The 20,100-nt window shown below is 45.9% G+C and overlaps 1 protein-coding gene across 7 annotated transcripts in view; it reads right to left on the reverse strand.

The window, feature by feature from the left end:
* Window positions 1-20,100, reverse strand: part of KDM5B (lysine demethylase 5B) — a 145,167-nt gene that overhangs the window by 33,347 nt on the left and 91,720 nt on the right. For all 7 annotated transcript variants that reach the window (XM_075909915.2, XM_075909916.2, XM_075909913.2 and 4 more), the window contains 4 exons: window positions 19,390-19,514; window positions 18,844-18,994; window positions 6,047-6,161; window positions 5,075-5,430 (listed from right to left, as the gene is read on the reverse strand). In XM_075909915.2, coding sequence (XP_075766030.1) covers window positions 5,075-5,430; window positions 6,047-6,161; window positions 18,844-18,994; window positions 19,390-19,514 — 747 coding nt within the window. The remainder of the gene's footprint in view (window positions 1-5,074; window positions 5,431-6,046; window positions 6,162-18,843; window positions 18,995-19,389; window positions 19,515-20,100) is intronic.

Consider the following 20,100-nt stretch of genomic DNA (forward strand, 5'->3'; position numbering starts at 1 on the left):
TTTCATTGGAGGACCACGTTGCTGCACGGCAAATATCCCAAAACGGTACACCTCTTAAAAAAGCTGTAGACTACTGCTCTCGTGGAGTGGGCTTTAGGTTGAGCCAAGAGTGGTTTATTACATAAAGAATAGCAAGTCACTATTAAATTTGCAATGCGTTGGGATGAGAGTGGTTGCCCCTTGGACTCGGCCGCCAGTGACACAATGAGACAGTCCATCCTGCAGAAATCCTGTGTTCTGTCAATATAAAAGGCTAGTGCCCTACAGACATCCAGAGTATGCAGTATGGCCTCACTTGATGAAGTATGCGGTTTGGGGCAGAAACAGGGAAGCACAATGGGCTCATTGATATGAAAGTCCGAGCATATTTTAGGAAAGAACGCCGGGTGAGATCTTAAGGTGACCAAATCTTTTGTAAATATGGTATAAGGCAGTGATGACATGAGGGCTGCAAGCTCGCTCACTCTATGTGCCGAAGTCAACGCTAGTAAAAAGAGAGATTTAATTGTAAGCAGGTGCAGAGAAGCTGTAGCCATCGGTTCGAATGGTGGGTGCGTCAATGTCTCTAGCACCATATCGAGATTCCAGGAAGGTGGTGGAGGCCTTCATGGTGGGTGGAGATTCGTAAGACCCCTCAGGAACCATTTTGTTATGGGGTGCGAGAACAGGGAAACTCCATCTATCATGTGACGAAAGGCTGTAATCACTGCCCGGTGTACTCATAAGGAGGCTATAGATAAATCCCCTTGTTGCAGGTGTAATATATAGTCGAGTATTTTATGCAACGGTGAAAAATTGTGATCAATATCATTTTTGACACACCAGGCCTCAAACCTAGTCCACTTCGCAGAGTATGCAGCCTGTGTGGAGCTCTTTCTGCTAGACATTAGTGCATGCTTAACTGGGTCGGAGCAGGAGTTCTCAAATGTCATGAACCACTTAGCATCCAAGCTGTCAAATGTAAGATTTCGGGTCTTGGGTGCCAAAGGGAGACATTCCATTGCGTTAGCAGGTTTGGGAAAATGGGAAGACGGTATGGGGTTTTGATCAACAGCTGATGAAGTATCGAATACCATGGTTGGCGAGCCCACACTGGTGCTATGAGGATCACATGAGCCGCATCCATGGTGATTTTCTCTATAATCTTGGGTATGAGTACCGTTTTTCTGGAATGGCATTTCAATACTGTGGCACCTTTGATCTATGTTGCATTGCATCGACCACCAATGAATTAGGTTGAGGGTGGTTAAACAGAAAGTACAAACCCTTGGAAGGGACAAAATACTTCCTATCCGCTTTTTTTTTTTTTTTTTAACTCGTTGGGGGAGCGGATACTGGAGTCTGCCAAATTTCCTCCGCAACCTCCATGATCGCCTCATCAATGGGAAGTGCAATTCTATTGAATTGCTTCAGGCGTAGATTTTCTAAGAGACGGTGTTGTTTCGTAGCAACATCCTCTAACCTCACCTCTTGACTCTCTGCAACGTGTTTGAACAAATCCTGAAATTGTTTCAGGTTATCTGCTGAGGAGACATCAGCTGGGATCACCGCCTCATCCAGAGATGATGATGAGTGGTCAATTGGTGAAGGACCCTGCTGAGGATCCTCTGGGTCCGACAGCTGACCCTCTTGGGGCTCAGAATGTTCCAACTGAATTGTTGGACTCTTCAGAGGAGGAGGTGATGACTGATTGCGTTGAGGCACTGGAGGTAAGTGAGAATCGGTAGATGAACAGCAGCATGTCTCTCTCTTGTAGCATTGGGAGATCCGGTAATGATGAATAGGGTCATAGTATCCCCTGTGGTAATGACTGTAGTACCGCTCTGAGTGTGCTGGTAAAGAATGCCTGGAAGAGAACACACTGCTATATCTTGTATAGTAGTGCCGTTTCAGTGACCAGATGGGCGACCGTGTATAATGTAGTGAGTGTCTTGGAGATGAGGACCCTGAAAGAGAGCCTCCTCTCCCTATATCTTGGCTCTCTGTAGCAGGAATAGCTATTAGAAGAAGCTGGGCTGCCTGCCCTATTGTAATGCTGATGATGTGCTGGCAGGGAAGGGGATGGCACAGGTGAGAAAGCCAGGGAATTAAGCCCTGGATGCTCCATTGTCTGTTCGTAGGCTTCCCCCCGTGCTGCTGTGTTACTAGCCTGAAGTGGTGCCGGGTTATGTGATGCTAAAGGAGCTTGCTCCGGTGCTGACAAGCTCCCTTGTTGAATCAAAGCTGCCGGTGCCGGAGGCATCGCAGCTGCTCTTGATGCCGCTGCCGGCACCGCCGGCTTCACAGCTGTTCCCGCTGCCGGCACCGCAGGTTTCACAGCTGTTCCCGCTGCCGGTGCTGAAGGCCCTGGTGCCAGCGGTGCGGCTGTCAGTTTACATGGCTCTGAGGGAGCCGGTGCAGATTGTGCTCTCGGTGCCAGCTGTGGCGGTATTTTTCCGTTTGTGTCCAGCAGCTGCTGCGATCCCACTCTGGCTGCTCCTGACACGCCCAAGCCCCATTTTAAGCCCCGTCCGGTACTAAACGTCGTAGGCAGAGACCAGGCTGAGGATTTTTTCAGGCAGACGTCTCACTACCCACAATGGGGCACTTGTGCCTCACAGAGGTAGATGGCTCAGCAGGCTGCAACACCTTATCTATAGACAGCATCTTCAAGCGCCTGTCTCGATCCTTGCGGGCTCTGGCTGTCAGTTTACAGCAATGCTGACAGCTCCGAGGTATATGTACCTCTCCCAAACAGCCGATGCAGTCCTCATGCCCATCTGACACCGGCATGGGCTCTCTGCAGACTGCACATTTCTTAAAGCCCAGAGACCCAGGCATCTCTCACAGGGAGAGTTCCCCCGCTGTGAGAAAAACAGGGTTTTTTTTGTTTGAAAGAACACTGAACCAGAACAGAAGCTGTGAAGGGTAAAAGAAACTTGGTTTGGTAAACTAATATACAGATCTGAGGAAAGGAGAACTCTGAGGGAGAGACTGAAGCTCCATCCGTGACCGAGGGCGGCTGGAAGGAACTGAGCGGGGCCAGACCCAAAGACAGATCAAAGACAACTGGCGTGAGCTGCTGCTCGCACATGCGCGGTCCGGCAGAGCACGGCTGTGCAAGTCTCCGATCCATGGCGGCGGGATGAGCCTGACACCATGAGCGGAGCACCCACGGGGACCACTCGAAGAACCACCAAAATTAGGGACACATTATCTACACCACAAATCTCTATTTACTATGCCCCTGACTCTTGGGGTCAAGATGGACACATGACCAGAAGTAAAAGTAACCCCCCTCTAAGAACTTTTCCCATCATCCTCGTATCCATAGGGGATGAGTTTGGTCCCCACCGAACCCTCTCTCCTCTGGTGTCTGCCCTTCTGCTTCAGCCCCAGAATCCCCCGACACCTGCACTTTCCCTTACTCCTGTAACCCTCCTGGTGCTTCCTCCTTCCCTCACTGCCCTGCCCCCTTTCTCTCTTTCTCCTTGATGCCCATCCCCTCACCACCCACTGTCCCAGTTCCTCTTATGCCCCTCTGTGCCCTCACACGACTTACTCCATCCCAGCCCTTCTCATGCCTATCCCTCCTTTCAACTCTTCTCCCAGCACCTCCCTCCTCTTGCTTCCTCTTGCCCCCAATGCCCTTCTCCTCTCCTTTCCCAGCATCACCCTGTCCCCTCCACCCTCTGCCCTCCACCACTGACACCTCCCCTTCCACCTTCTGACCTTTTCCTCATTATCTCCACTTGGCCGTCTGGCATTTGTCTCTCCTCCACCCTGTCCCTTGGTGCCTTCCCCTTTCTTCTTCTGCCCTGCCCCCTCCCCTCTGCACAAGCCCCTTCCTCTCCCACCTTCCTTCCCCCAAGTTCTCTCCGAGCCCTTCCCCCACCTTTTGCCTTCCAGGTTGCAGAGCTGGAGTCTTGTGGTTGGGACTTAGAAGTCCCCACAGCCTTGACCCCAGCTGCTTCCAAGACAGGACCACTTGCCGGGCCTGGAGCTGGGCCGCCCGTGGTGCTAATGTTAGTGCCGCATTCCAGTCCCCGCACCAGCTTTGGCTCCCATTAGGAGGAGCGCAGGGGGGAGGAGCCCCCACCCTCCCAGATCTGGCTTACGGAGCGTGGCAGAGCAAGTGGGTCCATGCAATACCACTCCACCAGCAGAGTGGGAAGGAGTGGAGGGAGAAAGGACCATGCACAGAGCGCATGGGCAGAGTCCGAACATCCCTCCTGCTGCAGAGCGGGGAAAGGGCCACGTGGTGGGGGGAGGGGCTTGCTGGACAGTGGCACATGCTGAATGGGAGCTCAGAGTGCTGGACGCTGCACGCCACTGGCAGTGGCCCTGGCTGCCCGCACAAAGCACCAAGAGAGCCGCTTACGTGCTGGGTGGAGGCGGGGAGTTGCTGCTGCGGCCCGCTAGCACTGGGTGTCTTTAAATCCAGGAATGTCCAGGAAAAAAAGGGACGTATGGTCACCATATCTCCATGGCACACGTCTGACTGCCTCATGGCATACCAGTGTGCCGCGGAACACAGTTTAAGAAATGCTGGTGTATATAGATATAATTACAATTATAATATACTTGGATATGCTTGATAAAAGTATGTGCGCATGGTTTTGGCTCTTTTCTTAAGTTACATAAGCTAAATCAAAAAAGCCTCATTATGATAGAAGGGCTACATGAGGGCTGAAATCAGTAGAACTGCACTGATTTACATTTATATCTTTGCACAATAAAGCTATACCACTAAGGTTTGAAACACTGTTGGAGGAGTAAACAATTGAATTGATCTAAACTTTCAACTCTTTTTACTGGTCCTTTCTATCCTTCCCTGCTTCATCTGTTCAAGTAAGCAAAATGTAAGAGCATGGAACTGTCTGTCCACAGATGATCCAATATTACAAAGTTTCATGCAATACCCAATACAAACTAAGTAGTGATACATTGGTATATTCAGGCACCCATAAAAATGCAGAGCAAAACTAAGGCAAGAATGTCAGAACCACATGTGAACTGCCTGATTTTTGATTTACCAAGTGAACTATGCAACACTAATTGCACCTATTCCCAAAATCTAAGATTCAGCATCTACCTGGCCTTTAACAGATTTCTGGCCTTGTCATCCCAGTGTTCAGACACAGTAAGAAGTTCTTGAAGTTTAGCCATTGCCTTCTCAACTGCTGAATGAGGAGTCAGTCCAACGCCTGAGTCTATGAGTCTTCTCATATCATCCAGAGTAAGGGAACTTTGATCCAGACAAGCCTGCTGTACATCTTCCAGCCAGCGTGCCTGCTCCAGACGGATCCGCAGTTCTACTAGCTGTGGAAGATCAACGTCAAACTCAAAGCTGACATTCAGTAGCTCCTGAAGATCTGCAGCACTGGGCATTTCTTCAGAGAGAAGTGTTTGGCTATGCTGTTGGAAAGCTTCCACACGATTAAGAAGATCCTGAAACACACAACAACAACTATTAAAACAGAAAGAGAAAACTACTGTCAAAGCTCCTATACCAAACAGCATTGCAATACTGGCTGTTCTGTTAGTTAAAGGATTGCTAGTAGAACGTACTGGCAAACATCTCTTAAAAACCAACTATACTTAGGAAGCTGCAGAATTGCAGCACCTGTAGTAAAGACACTATACCAACAGGCACTCTCCAATCAACATAAAAAAAAAATCTACCCCCATGAGCAGAAGCTATATTGGCAACATAGTGCTGTGCATACAGGTGCTTGTGCCAATGTAATTAATTTCAGGGGGTAGTATATTTATACCCCTGAAAACATAAATTATGCTGACAAACTGTAGTCTAGGCATAGGAATACATGAGACAAGTTTACCTTAAAACACAAAACCTGTTCTTAATAGCTTGAGATTTAGAATGCTTTCATAAATAGCATCAGCAACACTAAACAGAACCATCTGCATAGTCATCCCACCTGTGAATTCCTATTCTAGGCTAGCTGTTTGACTGTATTCAATCTTAAGAAAACGTTATTGCTTTGTTTTTATTATCTACAGTGTTTTAAGTTCCTTCTCCTTCTCTTCAGAGGTCTCAAATTACCTTCAGCAATGGAGTCTGACTGAGGACACAGGGTAGAGCATGCAGTTGTCTTACAAACAACCGAAGCTCATTCACACTCAGCTGATTTGGGGATTTTCCTCCACCAGAACGATATCTGCAATTACATATAGGCATTTCCAGATTGTCATGTCATTAAAATAGATCCTAATATTTAAAGCATCTATGTGTAAAACTGACCAGAATAGCTATTGCAGAAAAAACAATCCAGCACGTGGATCTAGTATTCTACTCTTCATGTGGCTATATTATTTCAGAATAAATATGATGTTTTCTCTGTTTTGGAAGCATGCAAATTATTCAGAAATAAAGTGACTTCTATTCTTCAATACAATGTTCACACAAGGAAGTACTACAGACTAGCCATAGAGAAACAACTCACCCCACAATGGCTACTCTGGTTTGTGGTCCTCTGGTCTTGCCTACATCAATTTCCACGAGGAGGACCATAAATCCTTAATAGACCCTATACTCCTAAATCACTTAGTCACTTTTGAAACTTTCAAGACTCCTGTTTTGAAATCTCCACATTTTAATTTACACTTTAAAAGATGACATTCAATCAGCCGTTTGTAGGTATCTTTATACAACATTTCTGACAGCATTTCTGCATTCCAGCAGACATTAACTAGGTCTGATTGTGCTTAAGAGACTATGAAAGAAAGCTTACATGTTGCCAATTTGATGCTACTTCAGAACATGCCAGCTAATATTACTTATGTTCCACTTTCATCAGCATACCCTGCTGAGATTTCCTATTTCTCTGTTATTAAATTATTCATTGGTTTAAATGGGAGACTAATTCCCTAAAAATTGCATAGCAAATGGAGTAAGTTTAAAACTTGACAATGTAAGTGGCTTTTAAGTGGCTTTTAAGTTTGAGTTTAAGGTGCTTTAACCCTCCCCTCCCCCTGCTTAAATCCAATCTACCTCCTCTCTTCTCCGAGCCAGGCACTTCCAGCCCCCACTCCCACCCCCTGCTCTAACCTAATGCCTAGGTCCTGGAGCTGCCGCCACGCCCTTCTCTCTCCAGGACCTTGGGCGTGTGCACAGAGCAGCTGGCTCTGAGCAGTTCAGGAGTGCAGCTCAGAATCAGCAGGAGCCGCATTTCTTTAATCAAAGAGCCGCATGCGGCTCAAGAGCCGCAGGTTGACCACCCCTGTTATAAACAATGTAACCAGGCAGGCCGCACTTAGATAATTTATAAAGATGTAGTCGTGGGCCGCAAAAATATCTGATCGGGCTGCATGCTTGACATGACTGATCTAGATGCTGAAGGAGCACTCAAAGATGATAAGGTTGTTGTGGAGAGACTAAATAAATCCTTTGCTTTGGTCTTCACAGCTGAGGATATTATGGAGATTCCCAAACCTGTGCCATTCTTTTTAGGTGGCAAACTGAGAAATTGTCCCAGATTGAGGTGTCATAAGAGGATCTTTTGGAACTAATTGATGAACTTAATAGTAACAAGCCCTGGGATGCTAACATGAAGGGGAAAAGAGTCCAGGAGAGCTGGCAGCATTTTAAAGAAGACATATTAAAGACATAGGAAGATTTTATCCCGATGCGCATTAAGAAAAGCAAATATGGTAGGCGACCAGATTGTCTTACTGAGGAAATCCTTGGTGAGCTTAAACACAAAAAGGAAGCTTACAAGAAGTGGAAACTTGGACAGATGACAAGGGAGGAGTGTATATATATATATATATATATATATATATATATATCTCGAGAATGCAGAGGAGTTATCAGGAAGGTGAAAGCACAATTGAAATTACAGCTAGCAACGGATGTGAAGGGTAACAAGAAAGGTTTCTACAGGCATGTTAGCAATAAGAGGGTGATCGGAGAGGGTGTGGGGCCCTTAGTGGATGAGGGAAATAACCTAGTGACAGATGATGTGGGAAAAGCTGAAGTACTCAATGCTTTCTTTGCCTCTGTCTTCACAGACAAGGTCAGCTCCCAGACTACTGCACTTGGCAACGCAGTACGGGAAGGAGGTGGACAGCCCTGGGTGGAGACAGAGCAGGTTAGGAACTATTTTGAAAAGCTAAACATACACAAATTCATGGGTCTGGATTTAATGCATCAGAGAGTACTGAGGGAGTTCGCAAATGTGATTACAGAGCCTTTGGCCATTATCTTTGAAAACTCGTGGACATCAGAAGAGATCCCAGATGATTGGAAAAAGGCAAATGTAGTTCCCATCTTTTAAAAGGGGAAGAAGGATCATCCAGGGAACTACAGACCAATCAGCCTTACCTCAGTGCCCGGAAAAATCATGGAAAGGATCCTCAAGGAATCCATTTTGAAGCACTTGGAAGAGGGGAAAGTGATCAGGAACAGTCAACATGCATTCAACAAGGGCAAGTCATGCCTGACCAATCTGATTAGCTTCTATGATGATATTACTAGCTCTGTGGATATGGGAATGTCCGTGGATGTGATATACCTTGACGTTAGCAAAGCTTTTGATATGGTCTCCCACAATATTCTTGCCAGCAAGTTAAGGGAATGTGGATTGGATAAATGGACAGTAAGATGGATAGAAAGATGGCTAGAGGGTCGGGCCCAGCGGCTCGATATCAGGTTGGCAGACGGTTTCTAGTGGAGTACCCCAAGGATCGGTTTTAGGAGCAGTTTTGTTCAACATCTTTGTTAATGACCTGGATGAGGGGATGGATTGAACCCTCAGCAAGTCTGCAGATGACACTAAGCTAGAAGGAGAGGTAGAGAAGCTGGAGGGCAGGGACAGGGTCCAGAGTGACCTAGAAAGATTAGAGAATTGGGCCAAAAGAAATCTGATGAGGTTCAACAAGGACAAGTGCAGAGTCCTGCACTTGGGACAGAAGAATCCCAAGCATTGTTACAGGATGGGGACCGACTGGCTAAGTAGCAGTTCTGCAGAAAAGGACCTGGGGATTACAGTGGACGAGAAGCTGGATATGAGTCAACAGTGTGGCCACGTAGCCATGAAGGCTAATGGCACATTAGGTTGCATTACGAGGAGCATTGCCAGCAGATCTAGAGAAGAGGAGATTACTCACCTCCTGTAACTGATGTTCTTTGAGATGAACATCCCTGGGGGTGCTCCACATCATATTGACTACAAGCAGTATATCTTATGGAGGTAGGGACTTCGGATCCGGTAAGCATGCCGTCTGCCGGACAACCTTAGCTAACTTAGTGTGGCGTAGAAGACCCGAGGCAAGTGAGTAGTGTTTTGCAAAAGTGTGATCCGTGGACCACGTTGCTGCTGCACAGATGTCCTCCAGTGGAACTTGCCTGAGGTATGCGATTGATGTTGCAACTGCCCTGGTACAGTGTGCTTGGATTGGAGCGGGAGAGGTAAGTTATTGAGTAGCAGGTATTAATACACTCCGATATCCAATAGGATAGTTTTTGAGATGATATTTTCTCTCCCATGTTATGGATAGTGATGGAAACAGGTGAGGAGAGGACCTGAATGACTTCGTTCTGTCAACGTAGGAAAAAAAGAGCTCTTTTGACGTCGAGCGTGTGCATCTGTGCTTCAAAGGCTTTGGGGAAAACACAGGTAGGTGTATTGTACGATTGATGTGAAAGGCCGTGCGGGCCTTGGGTAAAAATTCTGGGTGTGGCCGCATGGCCATGCTATCTTTGAGAAAAATAGTAAAAGGTGGACCTGACATGAGAGCGGCCAATTCGCTTACTCTACATGCTGATGTGATAGCCACTAGGAATGTTGTTTTAAGCATTATGTAGAGTAAGGAGCATGTGGCCACAGGTTCAAAGAGCAGTTTTCTTAAGGTTGCCGGAACCAGGTGGAGGTCCCATGGTTCTTGTGAGGGTGAAACGTCAGGGTAAAGAGCTTGCAGGCCCTTCAGAAACCGTTTTGTCGTGGGGTGTGCAAACAAAGTGGTGTCATCCAGTGGTACGTGGAATGTTGTTATAGCTGCTAAGTACACTCTGACTGAGCCTACTGAGAGATTAGATTGCTTCAGGTGTATTAAGTATTCCAATATTGTCGGGAGTGGGGCTGTTTGCAGCGATATATTGCGCTCGCAGGCCCAGTGGCTACGTGTAGACTACATCCCTTTTTCGTAAAAGGGATGTAAATCAGACGTATTGCAATTGCTAATGAAGCGGGGATTTAAATCTCCCCCGCTTCATTAGCATAAAAATGGCTGCCGCTTTTTTTCCGCACGGAGCTTTGACGGAAAAAAGCACCAGTCTAGACGCTGATCTTGCAGAAAATAAAGCCTTTTCCGAAAGATCCCTTTTTCAAAGAGGGATAAGGGATCTTTCGGAAAAAGCTTTATTTTCCGCAAGATCAGCGTCTAGACTGGCGCTTTTTCCGTCAAAGCTCCGTGCCAAAAAACAGCGGCAGCCATTTTTATGCTAATGAAGCAGGGGAGATTTAAATCCCCGCTTCATTAGCAATTGCAATGCGTCTAATTTACATCCCTTTTACGAAAAAGGGATGTAGTCTAGATGTAGCCAGTCTGTAAATCGTGTCCATTTGGTGATATATGTTTTTCTTGTCGCAGGAGCTCTGCTGTGCAGAAGAACTTCCTGGACTTGTTGGGAGCACTGGAGCTTTATGCCAGTGAACCATTGAGGTGCCATGCTTTTAAATGGAGTATTGCGAGTTGAGGGTGAGGCGTGCTGATTTGCGGGTGATAGAGAAGGTAAGGAACTTGTGGTAATGTGATTGGATGGCATTGTGTCATCCAGAGTAACAGAGGGAACCAAGCAAAATGCAGGACAATGTAGCACTTTAAAGACTAACAAGATGGTTTATTAGATGATGAGCTTTCGTGGGCCAGACCCACTTCCTCAGATCAAATAGTGGAAGAAAGTAGTCACAACCATATATACCAAAGGATACAATTAAAAAAAATGAACAAATATGAAAAGGACAAAGAACAGAAGGGGGATGCGGGGGGGGGGGGGGGGGGGGAGAGGGAGGAAGGAAGGTAAGTGTCTGTGAATTGATGATATTAAAGGTAGGGAGAGTGGGATGTTTGTGAGTTAATGGTATTACAGGTGATAATTGGGGAAACTGTCTTGGTAATGGGTGAGATAGTTCAAATTCTTGTTAAGTCCTTGTTGGCAAGTGTCGAATTTTAACATGAATGACAGTTCAGAGGATTCCCTTTCAAGTGCAGATGTAAAAGGTCTTTGTAGCAGAATGCAGGTGGCTAAGTCATTTAGAGAGTGTCCTTTCTGGTTAAAGTGGCAAGAAACTGTTTTCTCTTTGTGATCTTGTCTGATATCTGTTTTGTGGGCATTAATCCTTTGGCGAAGTGTCTGAGATGTTTGTCCAATGTACATAGCAGACGGACACTTTCAGCACATGATAGCATAGATTATATTTCTGGATGCGCAGGAATATGTGTTCTTGATCTTATAACTCACTTGGTTAGGTCCAATAATGGTATCAGCAGAATGAATATGTGGACAAAGCTGGCAACGGGGTTTGTTGCAAGGGAAGGTACCAGGGTTGGTATTAGTGTGGTATGTCCTGTGGTGGTTGGTAAGAATCATCTTGAGGTTAGGTGGTTGTCTATAGGAGACTATGGGTCTGTCTCCCAGAGCCTCTTTGAGTATGGTATCCTGTTCCAATATAGGCTGTAGTTTATTGATAATGTGTTGGACAGGTTTAAGTTGGGGGTTGTAGGTGATGACAAGTGGTGTTCTATTGTTGGTTTTCTTGGGTCTGTCTTGAAGTAGATGGTTTCTAGGTATTCGTCTGGCTCTTTCAATTTGCTTTTTTATTTCTCTGGGTGGGTAGTTGAGATTTATAAATGCTTGGTAGAGATCCTGAAGCTTCTGGTCTCTGTCAGTGGGATTAGAGCAGATGCGGTTGTATCGAAGGGCTTGGCTATAGACGATGGATCGTGTGGTGTGTTCTGGATGGGAGCTGGATGCATGTAGGTAACTGTATGAGTCGGTGGGTTTTCTGTAGAGAGTGGTGTCTAATTTTCCATTGTTGATTTGTACGGTGGTGTCCAGGAAGTGGATCTCTCGTGTAGAATGGTCCAGGCTGAGGTTGATGGTGGGGTGTAGGTTGTTGAAATCTCTGTGGAATATCTCCAGTGTTTCTTGGCCATGCATCCAGATCATAAAGATGTCATCGATGTACCGTAGGTAGAGGAGGGGCGAAAGGGGACGGGAGTTGAGGAAACGTTGTTCTAGGTCAGCCATAAAGATGTTAGCATACTGTGGGGCCATGCGTGTACCCATGGCTGTGCCGCTGATCTGGAGGTATAAGTTGTTCTCAAACTGGAAATAATTGTGGGTGAGAACAAAGTTACATAGGTCTGCTATCAGGTTGGCAGTAGTGTCCTCTGGGATAGTGTTTCTAATTGCTTGTAATCCGTCTTCATGTGGGATGTTGGTATATAGAGCTTCTACATCCATGGTGGCAAGGATGGTATTATTGGGGAGGTTATCGATGTTTTGTAGTTTCCTTAGGAAGTCAGTAGTGTCTCGGAGATAGCTGGGGGTATTGGTTACGAAGGGTTTGAGAAGAGTGTCTACATAGCTGGATAGACCAGTAGTGAGCGAACCAAGGCTCTCGAGGCCAGAACGGGGCTATGAGGATGATCTTCGCTTTGTCCCTCCTTATCTTTATGATGACTCTGTTCAGGAGGGGAAATAGAGGGAATGCGTATAGTAGGTGTGCATTCCATGAGAGTCAGAACATCTCCTAGGGTGTGTTTGCCCATGCCCGCTCTGGAGCAATACATCTTGCATTTTCTGTTGGATCTGGTGGCCTATGCAAGGGTGGCCCCATTGGCTGAATATTTCTCGCAAGATTGTATGGTCCATCCACCATTTGTGCTCCTGGAGAAGGGCGCTGCTTAGCACGTCTGCTCTTGTGTTGAGAGCCCCAGGTATATGGCATGCGGATAACTGGATATCCCGTGCTATTGCCCAGTTCCAAAGTGCTATGGCTTCTCTGCACAGGGGCTGTGACCGTGCTCCGCCTTGACGGTTTACATAAAACATGCACGCCGTGTTGTCCGTGAAGACATGGACATGTATACCTGTCGCCTGAGGGAGCAGCTTTTGACACGCTAGTCGAACAGCCTTGAGCTCCAAGATATTTATGTGCAGGGCACGTTCTGTAGGGGACCACAGTCCTTGAACTGTTCTCCCTTCTATGTGAGCGCCCCAGCCTGTGAGCGAGGTGACCGTGGTGATGATCACTGAGGGCTCCATGGATTGGAAGGGTGTGCCTGTAGTTAGATTGGATACCTCTGTCCACCATTTCAGTGATGCTTTGACTGATGAGGGCATAGTTAGCCTCTTTGTCAGTGAATGAATGTTTGGTCTGTGCTGCATTAGGAGCCAGCCTTGGAGACACCTCATAAATAGCCTCGCATTGGGAACCACAGGGTTGCAGGAAGCCATATGGCCTAACAATCGGAGGCAGTCAAAAGCGGTGACTATAGGCACGTCCTGGAGGGATAATGCCAAGTGCCCAATGTGCGAAGCGCTGTCGGGAGGGAGGGAAGCTCTGGCTGTAACAGAATTGAAGTGTGCCCCAATAAACTGGATGGTCTGTGAGGGAGAAAACATCGATTTGGGGTGGTTCACTATGAGCTCTAAAGAGTGGAAGCAGTCTAGCACCATGTGAGTATGCTGGTGGCACTCCCGTCTGGACCTTGCTTTTACTAGGCAGTCGTCCAGGTAGGGATATATAGTAATCCTTTGTCTCCTTAGGTGGGCAGTGACTGCCACTAGGATCTTGGAGAAAACTCTCAGAGCTATAGAGAGTTCAAAGGGCAGGATTGTGTACTGAAAATGGTGTGCACCTAAAGTAAAACGGAGAAAACATCTATGAGAAGGTGTGACAAACATGAAAAGAGGCATCTTACGAGTCAAGAGAGGAAAACCAATCACCCAGCTCCAGAGCTGGGATGATTGTATTTAGAGTAACCATCTTAAACCGTTGTTTCTTTATGAAGCTATTTTGGTATCTGAGGTCCAGGATAGGTCTCCACCCACCAGACCTCTTTAGGATTAGAAAATAGTGAGAATAGAACCCTGTTCTGTGGAATTGAGATAGGACAGGTTCTATGGCTCCTATATGTAACAGGTGACCTATCTCTTGTCGTATGATGATCTCATGAGATGGGTCCCTAAAGAGGGACGGGGCTGGAGGGTGAGGGGGAAGAAAGGGGATGGTGTATCCCTGGGAGATAGTTTGAAGTATCCATTTATCTGAGGTAATAAATTACAATTAGTGGAGGAAGGGGAGTAAATGAAACTAGAAGAGGGTTTTGATTTGCTAGAAATGGCGATCTGGTTTTCGATCTCTTAACTATATTCTCAAATATGCTTATTGGATTGTCCCTGGAGGTTGGGGATATTGGATTGAGACCATCTCCTCTCCTGCCTGTTCCAACCCCGCTGTTGTTAAGGGTGTTGTTCCTGTCTGTGGTACTGGAAGGGGGGCTGCTGGTATCTTGGCCTGTGGTACGGCTGATACCTATATTGTCTGGATCTCGTTGTAGGGGCCTGAATACCCAAAGATCGATGGATGGCCCTGGAGTCTTTCATGGCCTGAAGAAGCTCATTGGTCTTTGAGGAGAAGAGACTGTTATCCTCAAAAGGCAGATCTTCTACAGCTGTCTGAATTGGCCTCAGGAAGGCCGAGGAGTTGTACCAAGCAGCTCTGTGCATAGTAACCGCTGTAGCCAATGCTCTACTGGCTGTGTATGCTGCATCAAGAGCCGCCTGGAACGCTGTCCACGAAATTGCCTGGCCCTCAGAGACAATGGCCTAAAAGTGCCCTTTTTTACTGTCTGGCAAATCATCAATAAATGAATTCATTTGTATATAATTGTTGTAGTCACATTTACTGAGAAGGGCTGAATAGTTTACCACCCTCAGTTGGATTGTAGCAGACGCATACACTCTCTTGCCAAAGGCATCTAAGCCTTTTGTTCTCCTTAGCGGATGGGGTTGAGCGATTTTGTTGCTTGTTTCTCTGTTGTGCAGCGTCCACCACCAGAGAGTTAGGGGCGGGATGTGTGAAGAGAAACTCTGAGTCTTTGGGTGGCACAAAGTATTTTCGATCCACCTTTCTACTAGTAGGGGGAATTGAGGCAGGTGTTTGCCATAAATTTTTTGCAGGTTGGAGAATGGCTGGATTGATAGGAGAGCAATTTTTGAAAATGAGCTGGACTGTAGGATGTTAGTGAGGTTGTGAGGAGCATCTTATACCTCTTCCACTGGTATGTCGAGGTCTTGCGCTACAAGTTTAAATAAATCTTGGAAAGAGGTTACGTCTTCTGAAGTACTCCCAGTGGGAGGTAGCATCACTTCTCCCATGTCTGCTAATGATGACCTGTGAGCCAGAGACCCTGTGGCCCATCTGGGAGAGTATTGGCTGTCATTATCACTCCTCATGTCTCTGTGAGGAGATTCAATGAAGCGCAGGAGTGGCTTCTGTATGTGTTTAGTTTTACACAATCTCTTTTTGCACTGATGTGGATGATAGTTCCACATTTGCCACTGTGGGGGGTATGCCACTGGAGGGGCCATCCAAACATATGAGCCCACAGGGCCATATGCGCTCTGAGGAGGTCTGATGGCATGTAACTGTGCGTCCCCAGTGCCCCTTGAGGTTGGGGGAAGGGGCGCTCCGGTGAGAACACTTCACATTCCTCCTTCTCTTCTTGTGAGAGGGTGGATTGAGGATCTGAGTCATCAGAGAGAAGTGACTGAATGTATCTATGTTCACTCAACATAGGAGAGTAAAGGGTTGAATTGATGCACAAGCCTTTACTCTCCTCGTAGATGACAAGAGGAGTTTGTGACATGGAGTTCTGCGCTAACTGAGAAGAACCCATATTTACCTCAGAGGTGAGAGGGAAAGCTGTAGCCCCTAACTGTTGAGGACAGGGGCCAGCGTTCAGAGAGTGCTCTATCCCTTCACTGGGTGCCATCGTGAGTGGCTCAGGTACCGGTGTAGCTGTCATTAGGGTCAGCATTACCGGGTTTACTGAGGCTGGCACAGAGAGGCACTTTTCCTCAATTGGTGCACAGTTTGAAGTGCTTTCAGGGAATTTGATAGCAGCGTTCAACTTCCTGAAGGGAGATTCCAAAGAGGATGGAGAGAGGCTGTTCTCAGTAGTGACAGATAGCAGAAAAAGGAGCAATGGTCTCAAGTTACAGTGGGGGAGGTCTAGGTTGGATATTAGGAAAAACTATTTTACTGGGAGGGTGATGAAGCACTGGGATGGATTCCCTAGGGAGGTGGTGGAATCTCCATCCCTAGAGGTTTTTAAGTCTTGGCTTGACAAAGCCCTGGCTCAATTGATTTAGTTGGGATCGGTCTTGCTTTGGGTAGGGGGCTGAACTTGATGACCTCCTACGGTCTCCTAGCTTTGTGATTCTATGTTTCTAACACTAGAATAACTAGAGAGAAAGAACCTCTTTTTCATTTTTAAGCTAACACTAATGGGGGTGGGGGGAAAAACGTGAATAGATTACTTAAATTCTACTGCTAAGAACTAACACTTCTCTAATTCAAACATGGAGCACTGCTGTGTTCTAACCAAGCTGGGAGCGGAGGAATAGGAACTGAGGGGACGGTTGATGGCGCTCATGCATCAGCACACTTGCTGCGTCACAGGCATTGCCATGTGTGTGCACCCGCACTCCGGGGGGAGGGAGGGTACTGCTGCTAAAATGTTCCATTTGTAAGTGCAGGGGCACCTAGACACCTACAGTCTTCCTGGAAGATGCATAGTTTCCTTGAGGTAGGCTGTAAATGCACTGTGATGATATAGGACCTCATGGAGGTATCCAAAATTGGTTGTATCAAGATGGTGGTAATGGGCACTGTTCCCTCTAATTTTTGCCACGCATCTGTAGAATGCATTTTGTTATGTGCGCCAATATGGAGGGGATGTGTGACATATCACCTCTGTATTAGTGCACATATCACAATTCATGTGGCATGTGGGGCTTGGGTTCAGAGTGAGGAGTGGAGGTCAAGGATGGGGCAGGGGTTTGAAGTGCAACGGGTGTTTGGGGTGCAGGTTGTTCCAGGGCTATACCAGGGAGAGAGGACTCCCCCACAGCTCTCTCTTCCTACATCAGCACCAGAACTTGGGGGATGGGATGGAGAGAAGGCATCTTTTCCTGCCACAGCAAGTCTGGGGCTACGAAATAGGTGCCTCTCCTCTGGCTGGGCTGGGGGAGGGGTGCCTCTCCAATGGCCTCAGCCAGTCGAACACTGGGAAAGAGGCATCTCTTCCTGCCACAGCTCTGAGTGCCTGTGCAACACTTAAAAGGCACCTGTGTGGCCACGCAGCTTAAAGGAAAATTAGGTAGTGGGTCCATATGGAGCTTGGGAGGAACATTGTGAAACTTGTGCTGGTTCACTTGACAGTGGAAGGGAATGGTACAATTGTTGGGAAATACCTCATGGTTGGTTCTTGCTTAGCACTGTCAGTGCCAAGAGACAGAGAATCAGGTACCCATAACACATCTAGGTCACAGTTTGGATGGAATTGCTCCAGTACCAAGAATCCAAGCACTGGAGGTGGTACTGGCCAACACATGGACTTCGCCCGTTCCAGTCTCTCCAGTGTTAGATATGCCAATTGCTGGTGGTACTGATGTCGACTCTCATACTGGGAGTAGCTTAGAACATTTGCCCTGATCTCTCAGTAACGAAGATTTAGTGCCTGTGCCCAAAGTGTCTGGTACTACTAACAGTAGTACCAGATATAGACCTCAGTGTTCGTGGTGCCAGGGATCCCAAGCAAGATGGTGATTGCTTTCAATTATCCCTGGACTCACTGAAGAGACCTCCTGCTCTATTCTTCAATTTATCAGAGGAGTCTCCAGACTGTTTCTCTGACCATAGTCTTTCAAAGTTCAAGGTTGAGAGCAAAATTAAGGCCCACTAGTGGACTGGAGTCAGATAGCTGTGTCCGGAGAGATTACTTTCTGACAGAGCTCTCTGACCTTGCAGAATCTTAGTCAGTGCTGTTTGCAGAGGAAACTTGCATCAAAGCAGCAGATGCACTCAGAGTACTTTTCCGTAAGTGGGGTCGCCTCATTGCAAGTGCGACACTTCTGGAAGCTTAGAGAGCTAGGCATACCCTTGTCCAGAGGGCTCCCCCACTTGGGGTCAACACGAGAAAAATCAATGTTTTTCCATTTTCATTCTCTCTTAGGCAGTGGCCAAATAAACAGAAGAAAGCTAAAAAGTTTCCAAAGAAGCTACAATTTAAGAAATGAAAAAGAATTAATGATCCACTAAAGGTCAGCTAAAGTCTGTAACCAATGGTGGTTGAGAAGAAAACAACAGTTAGCTCACGTGCAAGCACAAATTTCAAGGCACAGCATAAAGAATCCCTGTATTTGCAGACCCAACAGACAAAGATACCAAAGGTATCAGATCAGCAGTGCAGGGATGTAGGCACACCTATCATACAGCACTCATAGGGAAACTACACAAAGATTAAACAACTTTCTTCTCAGGAAAATAAAAAACACTTTAAGTCCAATGGATTACCCAAAACAGAAAGGAGAGTACTATTTTATATAACATCTTACTTAATGATGTCTCAAATTGGAACAGGTGGCCTTTAGAAACTAAAAAGTGCAGGGTATTTGATAGATCACAAGCATGGAAATAACAGACCCCAAAAATAGATCATCTTCTTAGGAAACCAAAGGAATTGCTATAATTCGGAAATCCAAAAGAAAACAAGTGCCTTTTCCAAATTTTCCCCTCAATAATTTGAAATAAGTGCAACACATACCTTGTTTGCCTTTTGCCATTAAGAAGTTGCTGTGCAACTGACGCACATTTGTCTGCATCTTGAGTAACTAATCGGAGGTGTCGCAGTAGATCGTTATCTGGAAATTTTTTCATTTCTGATTCTTCTATCAAAGCCTTAAAACTGATGAGGCCTTTTACAAGAGAAAGTGTTCTTTAATTAGTTTTTTTATGATTGATTTTATGTAGTAAAGAATATTGCAATGCAATAATTACATGGAACGATTTCTAATAAAAAGCCCATGAAGTTGGTACAGAATTTTTTAAAAATTGCTCTCAGACATACAACGTTCCCTACCTGCCAAACGGATATAATACAACCTCTGACAAGCTAGCTTCTCTTTGAGGACTCAGTTGTGACATGGGAGTCATGGAAAAATTTATAAATATACAAATATGTCTCTATGATTCATGAACAAGCTTCAAAGACAAAGTTGTTGAGTTTCAGATGTTAGAGGGACACAAAATATACTGGAAATCTGACAATATTTTGCATCTGCAGCAAATAGACAATAAGGAAAATACGTACTTCTTTTATTGTTAATTTTTGCCTCCAAAGCTTCGTTTACTTTAGAAGCCCATTCATTATAGGATTCTGCACGAAACTTCAATGCATTCATCATTGGATAGAGATCATCTAGTTTATATCGATACCTGGAAGGGGGACAGAATTCAAAACCCTTTAGAGTAAGGCACGAATGAACATCAAAATAAGATTGTCTAGTATCCGTGAGCTATTATTGCTTTATCTATCAAAAAACTATGAGCAGTTATGTCTCACCTTAGAGACTAATACATTTATTAGGTCATGAGCTTATGTGGGTAAAATCTACTTCATCAGATGAGTTGGAGTGGAAATTACAGAATCCAGGATTTATATAACAACAAAATAAGTTACCAGTCAATTTTAAAACCAGTGTTAATGGAGCTAATTAAGTCAGGCTGGATGTGTCTCATTCATAGCACGTGATGAGGAAATGCGAATATCAAAGGCAGGAAATTGCCTTTGTAGTGCATTAACTAGTTAAGATCATTATTCAAGCCTAAGTTGATCATTTTGAACTTGTAAATGAACTCTAGTTCAGATGTCTCCCTCTATAATCGGGCGATAAAATTCTTTTGTAGAAGGCTGGTTACTTTTAAATCCATCATTGAATGTTCAGGGAGGTTAAAATGTTCCCCTACAGGTTTGTGTGTGTTACAAACCCAATGTCTGATTTGTGTCCATTTATTCTTTGGC

Source organism: Pelodiscus sinensis, chromosome 27 (assembly GCF_052426305.1).
Source record: "Pelodiscus sinensis isolate ZL-2025 chromosome 27, ASM5242630v1, whole genome shotgun sequence".
Taxonomy (NCBI): domain Eukaryota; kingdom Metazoa; phylum Chordata; order Testudines; family Trionychidae; genus Pelodiscus; species Pelodiscus sinensis.